A 10,605-nucleotide genomic window follows, 5' to 3' on the forward strand; every position below is an offset into this window, starting at 1 on the left:
TTAAACAATGCCCCTTTTGCGTTAAGGATCCGACATTACATTGCCCATGCAATAAACTCAAATAATTAGCGGATGAACTCCAAGATGCTTACGAGGCCCAGATCGGCTCTGTTTGGTTCTAGGAAAAGAATTGATGGAAAATCAATCCCCATAAAAAAATTGATACAATAATATACTAAACTCACACACACTATACGGATGTTAGGACTCAAACTCAAGATCTTACATGAGGAAGTAATTACTCGAAACTACTATATTAGTGTGTCATTTACTAAATATTTATGGGTCATGACCATGAAAAGAAAACATAGTTTTGCGTTGTGGCGAAAGGGCTACAATTGTAACTTTAGCATTAATTAGTGTAAAATGCATTTTTACATGCCCAAATTCTGATCTACCATGTCTATGCACTTGCACTGGCCGGCTGGATAATGACGATGAACCCACTAGCTAGTAGCTAGCACATGATTCTGTACACATGCATGATAGAAATAAATGTTAGGAATATTCAAATTCTGAGTGTATAGCTTGGGAATTAAGCGAGCCCTCTATATTCCTACTTTCTCATCAACCCATGCATGTGTATATAAAAGACTTATAAGAATGCTAATTTCACTAGAGCAAACCAAGTTTTGAGCCTGCAACTGACAAAATGTCGGACTTTGCTGCTGTTAATGGTTATTCAGGTTATAATTATGGTCCTCCTCCAGTCCCTAATTATAATCCTGGATACTATAATAATAGCTATCCATTATTAGTACAGTCTGCTCCACCTGCTCATGCTCCATATCAACTGCATGGATACCCTAATAATAACTATTATGCTCCTCAGCCTCAGCCTCAGCCTCAGCCTCCATCTAATTATGGATACTATTCAGCACCGCAGCCTCAGCCTCAGCCTCCATCTTATGGATACCATCCAGCACCTCAGCCTCCATCCCCTGTTGCTCGACGTCCCAAGGCCAAGAATGGAAGAACTGGCGGCAAACCAAGCAGCAGTGAAGTTTACACCATCTCTAGGAATCGAATCAGTGGAAACAAAGGGGACCATCATGGAATTTTCAATGTTGGCAACAAGCATGGTCGTCGTGACATTGATGAAGAAGAAGAAGAACAGGAAGAAAATTGAATGCACGAGTTTAGGAAATATATATATTTATATATGTAACTTCTTCTATCTCTTCCTTGCCAAAATATATATGCGTTAAATAATAATTAAGAGATGATATACTACGTTGTCCGAGGTTGATAGACCTCCTCAAACTTAAAATAAGACTACTTATCTACTGTACTTTTAACGACAAATTCTTTAACTTGGCTGAGCAGCTTCACTTACTCCACCTGAATTACGGGTACCGTCACACCGAAAAATTAATCATCTCCCTCACTTAGTTAATTTATAGATTGCTAGAACGAAAATTAATTTCAATGAATTTGAATATATAAGATCAGAAATTTGAACGGGTGGATGTGGCAGAGTCTTGAAACTGACTTACTCTAAACAATCTATTTAACAACTATACGTACCCAAGAATCTTGATGTATAATCAAAATCTAAAGTCACTGAACCAATTAACAACTGCAGAGAAGTGGCGGACCTATTAAGGCGCAAGCTCTTATCGGAAAAACCATTGTAGGTGCTTCAAATTGTCCATCTGCTCAGCTGGTGGTGATGCACTCTAGGTGTTCGACAAAATGACTTAGCCTTTGAACTAGGCCAAAAAGGAAAAAAAGAGAAGGAAACTGGACTGCAATTCATGGGCTTTCAACAACATGCTTAGGCCTGCATTTCGTGGGCTTTAAAAAGACTTTAAACATGTTTTTCTTTCTTATTTAAACAAGAATTGCAGGATTTTAAAAAGAAGGAAATCAATTCGTTTGTTATTGCTGCGTTTTTTTTACTTCTTCACCAAAAGTAAGCTTGCTGTGCTGCCCTTTTTTTTCCTTCCTTCATTTCTTCTTTTTTTCGTTTCTTCTTTCTTCCCCATCACCCCACCCCAAAAACACCAAAACACCCCCCCCCCCCCCCCCCCCCCCCCCCCCCCGCTTTTTGTAATCTGCTTCTTATTTTATTTTTTTTCTGATTTGGCTCTTTTGATCAATATTCAATAGCAAAGTCAAGGAGGAAGAGGCCACGCGACACATAACTCAAGGTATAATCAATATAATTTTTTTAATTGATTCAAATTTTTTTTATATAAAGCTTTTAGTCTTTTCAGAATTGCACATCCGCTCAAAAATTCATGGGTCCGCCAAACTCCATGATGAAAGTCGATAGCCAAAATTATTATTGTTATGGTAAGGGGCTTATAGCTTAAGTGGTCACATGAAGTCATAGGGATGGACAATGAGGGATTTTGGTCCTCCATGGATGGATGGTGAGGGATTTAATTTAATTAAATTTTCGAATAACTAATTCATTCACTATATATCTTTGAAAATTCAACTCTTACCGTGTTATATAATTTTCAATTAAGTGGTACATAATTCTTCCCATATTATCTGTGTACATTCTTATAGGGATTATTATTTTTTAAAAAAGCATTTTTTCCCAAAAAAAAAAAAAAAAAAAAAAAAAAAAAAAAAAACCCTAACAATTAAGTTAAAAGAGGAGGTCTAGCAAATCCACAGAATAAGTTCAAAGAAGTAATTTGAATTGAAGTTACTTTTGTAATTGACCAGCCAATTGCCTAGATCACTTGATCGTTGCTGAGTCATCAGACCCGGATTGTTCCAACTCGTCAACTTGATTATTACTATTTTTTAATATTATTTTAAATAAATGTTTTACTCTTGTAATTGTGTTAAAAAGATCTATCATTCCTAACACACAACTTTTAGGGGTTGAAATTTGACCGAAATTTCTAGAAACATTGGTGTAATTAAGTCTAATTATTATCAAGCTTTTGAGTGTTGCTATATATAAATCAAAATTGTGTTCTTTGAAAAATGAGAAACTTATCTTTAGTTCCACCTAAAAATAAAAATAAAATAAATCTTTTGAATAACGAGGAGGGAGGAGATTGTAATTTGCATATATGTGTTTAAAATATAACTTACCATTATGGATGCTCTTAGAAATATAACTCACATACATTTCAATTGGGAATATCATAATATATAGCTTGGCAATGAAGCTGACACTTATATTCGGATTCCTCCACTGTAACCATCTCTATGCATGATGATGTGTTTAAAGTGGACCAGGCATGCGCTCTTCGGCTTCCAACAAACACAATGACATTTAGCCATATGTGGAAGGCGTTGTGCTGGCGCAACAACAACAACGACACTCCAGAGCCATCTTCCAAATACAATCCCAACCCTCCAGCTCCTGCTGCTCCTACAAAAGCAGCCCCATGTACCAATCCTGCAGCACATGATCATGATCAACCAGATGAGAGTGATGAGGGCTTAAAGCCACCACATGATAGTTCCTCCTCAGGTGCTGGGGTTGAAGATCAACCAGCTACAAGCCCCTCGGAGCCCAAGGGTGACAGAAAAAAGAAAGGGAAAAAAAAGGGGACTGCTGGGAGATCAGACTGTGATACTTTCGACGTTCGTGGGAATACCATTACCGGATGCAAAGGCGGTAAGATCGGAATTTTCGACTTTGGCAACACCTATACATGAATCAATCAAGGCTGAAAGAAAAGCTGTTGATTATATGAAGACGAAGATTAATTTATTTGTAGAATTAATCATGAGAGATTAATTAGTTAATTTGGATTTGGGTCCTCTCTGTAATTTTGATAATCTTGTAAGTTGGGTTGGGTGTTTGTGGATATTGATGATCTTGTAGGGGCTGCTAGTATTGATATGAATTTTGCTTTCGGTATTGCTGATCACATGTTTTACATAGATAGAAGAAATAGCACTTACACATGCGATAAAATAAAATAAAATAAAGAGTTTGCTGCTCACTTCTCTTATTTTAATTTTTAAGAACAGCACTTGGGGATCGAAAGAAACCAACGGTAATTACATGTCAGTGTTAAGGGTATTTGTAGTATTATACCCAGCGGAAGTATCGAAATTGAGGTTATACTTTGGCTCTTTAGTTGGGAAGAACACCCCAAAGTGTCTCTCTGTTTCTTCACCTAGTTTGTTATTCTCATCAAACATGGCAAACAAGTAAGTCTCTATGGATCTTTTAGGTCTCTTTGGGGTACCCTCTTTCACATGCCGAATCAAATTCGAGTAATAAGTCCTCGCATTATCCGTTGATGCCCCAAACGCACCTGCCGAAGGCCACCCACTTTCCGACACAACAACCTCCAAAGATCCTCCTCCAGCTCTCTCAACAGCAGAGTACAAAGCGTCCAGCATTGCATCAAACAGGTTTTGGTACCCTTTATCACCATCCCATGCCATAACTGACGGTGAAGTGAACAAAGCATAAGGAAGAGAAATATCTCTAGGATTTCCAATATAACTAAAATATGTATAGATGTTAGCAAGTAGTGGTGATTTGGCATAAACCAAGAACCCTATAATTGGGTCCAAATAAGCTCTCACATCGCCGCGAAAAGCGCCTTGTGACGGAGGGTAGGAGTTGCCTATCAATCCAGTCTCTATGGCAGTTGAGACCTTGATTTGGTCTTGAAGGCCAGCTGATCTGATTGCGTTGTATATGTTCTTCATTGCGGGGAGGACAAATTGAGCCAGCCTAGTAGTGTCTCCATAAACCGGGCTCACTTCGTTTCCAACCGCAATGTATTTGAATCTCACGCTTTGCCGGAAGTTCAAGACATTTGTTTGTACCCATGTTTGCGCTTCGGAAGGGTTGGTTGCGAGGCGTTCAAGGTCTTGGTTTGGGACACCAAGCATGAGCTCGATGTTGGAGCCTTGAAGAGCTTGTAGAGCGGATTGGTTTGGATCGTAAATTCTCATTTGTTTGATGTTGTTTGATTTGTAAAGAGATATAACTTCTGCGTGGGATGGTAGATTGTTGCCCAGCATTCCATAACATACACCTACGGATTGTACACCTGCATATATATAAATATACGTCCGGAAAATTTGTTATGTGCGTATACGTATACGTACATCAATACATTACTTATTTACACATATTATACATCAAGAAAAATTTTAATTATAGGATATATATGCATCTATTAATCAACATTGACTAGTATTTTTCTCTAATATGCCAAAGGAAATATATGGCAAATTGAATGAGGTATACGCTCAGACCTGTTATACCAAGGTTCGCCACCAGGAGCCCCAAAAGAAGCATTATAGTAGTGGTGAAGGGAATGGACGTATTGCTTGTTTTAGATGTGGCCATGGCCATTGAGAAACGAACAGCAGCAAGGCAATAATATTCAGATTTCGAGTTTCAGCTGGCTAATTTGTGTTATGTTATCTCCATTTGGGTTTTATTTATAGATATCATGATGAAGCTAGCTCTCTGTAGCTAGCTAGCTAGCCTGAATATAAAATCCATCTGCACACTTATCCTCCTCTGAATTTACTTTTCAAAATGGCCCATGGCGTCGTTTCCTTTTATTAGTTTGTGGTACACATTGACATTGTCTGCTGATAAGTCTTGGAAAGTACAAGGTTTTTCTAAGGTTTTTTTAGGTTAACCACATGACATATTTATTGACATTGTCTCCTAAGTCTTGGAAGGTAGAAGGTTTTTCTAAGGTTTTTCTAAGGTTTTTTAGATTAACCACATGACATACCTTATTGACATGAGATATGTTGGCTACGTAGGCAAAATTATTTTAAAATATTCAATGTTAGTTAAAATTAAAGTGATTCTCTGTGAAAGTGATAATTGGCATATTTAAAATCACTCCCAAACGAGTCGTCGTTTGTTTAGTGTTGAATGTTGGTGATTGGCAACATGTGCGCATGCACCTATAATACAGAAAACATTACGTGACAAAACATCTAACTATCTTTTTAGTTAATAGCTTTGTGCCTATATTAATCAATGCCATTGACTTTATCACTTTAGTTAGCGCGCGCCACCATGAGGCGGCTAAACTTCAAGCCTTCAAGAAAAGGCCACTGAACCTCTTTCTTAGTACTATTGAAAGACGTATAAGTGGAAGATGGCCTAAAATACCTAACAAAGTTAATTAAGTCACAGAGAGGTTCCTTGACCTAATTGACTCGTCTTTATCTCTTACAGTAATTAGTGATCAAATTGATAGAAATTCTATAGGATAAGTAGATAACACGACAAATGACAAAGAATGTCACTATGATTAAGGGTTGTTTAGAGTAGATTATGAACTTGGGCTTGGTTTTTTCAGGATATAACTCAAATTTCCATATATCATGTGCTTGAGTTAAGGTTTTTTTGGGCTCAAATAAAGATTAATAAAGAGTGATTTTACCCAGACAACTCAAACTTTTAATTTATGTCATTTGTTAAAATTTACAAAAGGCTTATAGCTCAAGTGATTGAAAGCATTTACTCATACACTCGAGGTTTTGATTCCTCATTCTCTGAATATCGTTTTTATAAAAATAAAAAGTAATAAATAAATAAAAAGGGATAAAAAGCAGGGCTTGGTCTCTTAGTAGTGGGCTTAGTTATTTATATTCTCTTGACTTGAAGGCAAAGTTTGATCCTTTAGGCTCAGATGGGCTTGATCCATTTCCAATTTTGGCCCAAAGAACATGATTTCAAAAGGTCTCGCCACAGCATGTAGCCCAACTTAAATAAGTCGGAAATAAATTGCTCCCAAATTTGTATTGCATTAAATCCTTCCGGCATTAAAGAAGAATACTATGAAAACACAATAAAACACAAATAATACTACTCTTACTATATTTGTATATCACATTCTCATATCCTTTTTTTTTTTTTGAAGACCTTTCCTATTGAAAGGGGCGATAACATATTAAACTCACACACACAACACGGATGCTAGGATTCGAACCCTGGACCTTGCTTGAGGGAATAAATACTTCAAACCACTACACTAGTGGGTTCTTTGCATTATCATACCACTTTATGTGGCAGATGATGTATACAACCACATCAATTAAAAAGTGCCAATAAATCATAAAAGAAAAGAAAATATTCAATTAATTTTAATTGATGTGATTGTACACTTCATTTGTCACATAAGCTGGTATATGAATATAGTAAGAGTAGTACAACACCACGTATCCTTTTTAAGACTTCTTTTTCCACCACATACACCAATGCATTCATGACTTTTGAAACAAAGTTTTGCAATACTAAATCAAGCAACGAGGACAAACCAATACACCAACCTTAAAGATAAAGGGACTGACAGCTATTCGAACCAGGCATGACCAAATTTCTCCCTTATATGTTATACAAGTTATAACAACTTAGAAAATAATTTCATTTTGCAAGAATTGTTCATCAAATTTATAAAAGTTTGTAGATAGCACAAGCATGTACCTTTAGACACTTCTGAAAGATACAAGAAGAAGCATATATGCAATTCTCATCAAACCAATTTCATTGTAGGAGATGATCTGATTACTTGCTAGCTATTAATTGTTGTAGGTTTTGATAACTCATTGATCCATATATATTAATGTTTTGAAAAATTGGTATGACTAGGGAGGCCCCAACCAAAGCAAGACTTGGACTTTTAATGGGCTTCGCTTAGAGATGTTATGGGAAAAGTGAAGCTTCTAAGTGACAAGTTATTTCTAAATTGAGAACTTCTTACATGGTACTAGAGAGCTTAGTTCATTTTAATACGTTTATTTTAATGTAGTCATATTGTAATTTCAATACTATTTAAGTATATAATTGTGTTATTCTAGTGGATGTATAATTTCTTATTGGTTTTATATGTATTTCTTTTAATGTTAAAGTCATTCTTTACAGCTTTCGTTGTCAAGGAACTGCATTTTCATTATTTTTTGACGGTTAAAATAAGTCAACAAAGAGCTTACCAATGTCAAGAAATAGGTAAGTTGACAGTTAAAAAGCGTCAAAGATGACCATCGGTGTTTGCAATATCGTGACAGCTTTATCTGCCAGGGAAAATTTGTTCTTGACGGACGAAAAAGGTCAAGTATGTGAGTACCGCTTTCCTGACACTGGCAATTCCAACCGCGAAGCTATTATGATTAAAGAGGAAATTGATAGGAGTGACAACGCACTGGATTTTCCTGTTTCAAATGCAGCTATGCTAGGGCGACGAGGGCCTCTATGAATTCAAAGGTATTACCAACTTCAACAACAGCTTTCATGTGGACGACGCGCGCCTTGATAAAATCAAAGCTAATTAAGGGAAACATGCACTGCGAAGGCGGCATGAGCAATTTTTTCAACAACTGGAGATGGCAAAAGGTCATCATTCAGGGCAATCAAATGAACGGGAACAGGGGCAAGACTGACGGATTTAACAAAAATTTTAACACCTACTGAATAATAGTCTGAAAGCATTTATGTCCAAAAACAAAAACTCAAAGCATTCTGTTGGTTTAGGATATTTGTTCTGTTCTTACAATATCATGCTTGTGTTATGTTTGAAGCTATGTTGAAAAAGTAATTTTTTTTTAGTACAAGCGAGATAGTCTAAACTAAAGGGGAGGGTGTTCTCACACACACACAAAACTAAGATGTCATAGGAGTTTAAACTTGAGACCTATTGTCTACAAGTCAAACCACTTTTTCATTGGGTTAGACTTTGTTAGCTTAAAAATATATATTTTTGAGTGTTAAATATCAATGTCTTTTGATATTAATTATTAATTGTTAATTTTCATATTTATTAATCACCATTTATTATTAAACTATGCTTTTTGTTGTTGTTGAGAAATGATTAAAAAGGACCAGCTAATTATACTGTAAACTATGTTTTTTATGTCAAATTGTTCAAAAAATTAAATTATGAAGTTATTTAAAAAGATTAAATGAAGAAAAGTTGTCCATTTATAAAAAAAATTAGACTTAAACCATTCTTAAATAATTTAATAAAGTTGCAGACTTAATTTTACTTAAATGTTGAAAAGTAGGTGGCATTCAATTCAAAATTGGGTTTTATTTAAATGTTGAAAAGTATGTGATTCTAACACATAAGTATAAAAAAAAAAAAATTTTAAAAAATTGTGACACAGTAAGAAGGGCCTAGTTCTTTACTTTCGCCCTGGGCTCTCAAAAACTCAAGGCCGGCCCTGATGAAACTATGATTAAGTGCCTGTTTGGATTGATTATTTGGGCTAAAAAGTGATTTATGATAAAGTTTTTGAAGTTTACCTCGTTTGGTAAAAGATGAGATAATCACTTTTGAGAGAAAATAGATGTCGATAACCGTGATTTTGGAAAGCATCTCAAGGGCTAATTTTATTTCAGCTTTCACACAAAGCAAAACACGGAACTGGTGGTGTTTAATGAATTCTAATGAAGTGCCTATAATATCCTTGTTAACTTTCATAATTTACATGATATATCCCTCATCTTCTTCCAAACCAGCACGTTCCAATATTCTTCATCTTCTTCCCACATAGACCATCTCACAACGTTTCAAAAGTGAAAACCTCTCAGACCTTACTTTCTTAACTTCCTTAAATCTTCCAATAAACATTTTGATAAAGCAACCCATTCCAACTCCTCCCATTTTCATTGACAAAGCATTATTGCACACAACAAATTTAAATCTTTGAATAATTTGATAGAGCAATAGAGGGTTTTTCATCCCTAAACTTCAATCAGCCAAAGAGAGGCATAACTCTCTCTATCTACCACGAAGTCTGGATGCTATAGTCAGCTAGGGTGCGGCCATCCTGGAGCTTTTGGAGAGCAAAGATCAACCTCTGCTAGTCTGGCAGAATACTCTCCTTGTATTGGATCTTGGCTTTGACAATGTAGACAGTGTGGGAGCTTTTTAGGGTATTAATTCTTAAGATCAAGGTGGATCTGTCTGTGGGAGGGTGGGTCAGGTGAGGCTAGGAGGGAGAGGGGTGCATAGAGGGTTCTGTTTTATTGTTTTAAGGTATCTCTCAACAAAATTATTTAATAAAAGATTTGTATAATTGAAAGTGAGAATGTTTTGGCAAAAATAAAAGTGAGTTTGGTTTTTTTTTTTTTCAATATCACCAAACACTTAAATAACAAAAATAATTTCTTCGTATCATTTTTAGTCATTATACAAAGCTCACATCACTTTCACACACAAAATTACCAAACACTCAGAAACTGATTATTGTACCGATATCACTTTTTACAAAAAGTTTACCAAACACCAAACTACTTTCTTTCACAGCTTATTTATCTCACAACAAATCTGACAGTGATTATTTTCACAGCACAGCAATGCCAAACTAGCCCTAAGAGTGGTTTAGTGTAGATTATGAACTTGGGCTTGGTTTTTTTTATGATATAACACAAATTTTCATCTTTGATGAGGCATAAATTAAGGGTTTTTATGGGCTTAAATTAAGTTTAATAAGAGTGATTTTACATACACGTAAACTCAAACTTCTAATTTATGCCATTTGCTAAAAGATTGTATGGTGAGGGTGTCATATATGAACCATAGATGTAGACCTTCATATTAGCAACATAATTCATCTAAATAGTAATTTCATTTAAATTTAATAAAATGATCATGTGACTAATATAGAAGTTCACATAATAGGTCCATATAT

General features: G+C 35.5%; 2 protein-coding genes across 2 annotated transcripts; one reads left to right on the plus strand and one right to left on the minus strand.

Moving 5' to 3' along the window:
- LOC109946888 lies at positions 3,110–3,848 on the plus strand. The gene has a single exon (XM_020556053.1). It carries the CDS (start codon positions 3,178–3,180, stop codon positions 3,631–3,633), a length of 456 nt encoding a protein of 151 aa, XP_020411642.1. The 5' UTR covers positions 3,110–3,177; the 3' UTR covers positions 3,634–3,848.
- LOC18793860 (glucan endo-1,3-beta-glucosidase, basic vacuolar isoform) lies at positions 3,893–5,363 on the minus strand. Its single transcript, XM_007226499.2, has 2 exons — positions 5,200–5,363; positions 3,893–4,991 (listed from the first exon to the last, which is right to left on the minus strand). Exons 1-2 carry the CDS (start codon positions 5,297–5,299, stop codon positions 3,982–3,984), a joined length of 1,110 nt encoding a protein of 369 aa, XP_007226561.2. The 5' UTR covers positions 5,300–5,363; the 3' UTR covers positions 3,893–3,981.

This window comes from Prunus persica, chromosome G1 (genome assembly GCF_000346465.2).
Source record: "Prunus persica cultivar Lovell chromosome G1, Prunus_persica_NCBIv2, whole genome shotgun sequence".
NCBI lineage: Eukaryota > Viridiplantae > Streptophyta > Magnoliopsida > Rosales > Rosaceae > Prunus > Prunus persica.

Bases quoted from the DNA above. Each gene is read 5' to 3' on its own strand.
- LOC109946888 (XM_020556053.1), top strand. From the start codon at position 3,178: ATGCATGATGATGTGTTTAAAGTGGACCAGGCATGCGCTCTTCGGCTT.
- LOC18793860 (XM_007226499.2), bottom strand. From the start codon at position 5,299: ATGGCCATGGCCACATCTAAAACAAGCAATACGTCCATTCCCTTCACC. The intron at 4,992-5,199 runs GTCTGAGCGTAT...ATATATATGCAG, and splicing joins GGCGAACCTTGGTATAACAG to GTGTACAATCCGTAGGTGTA.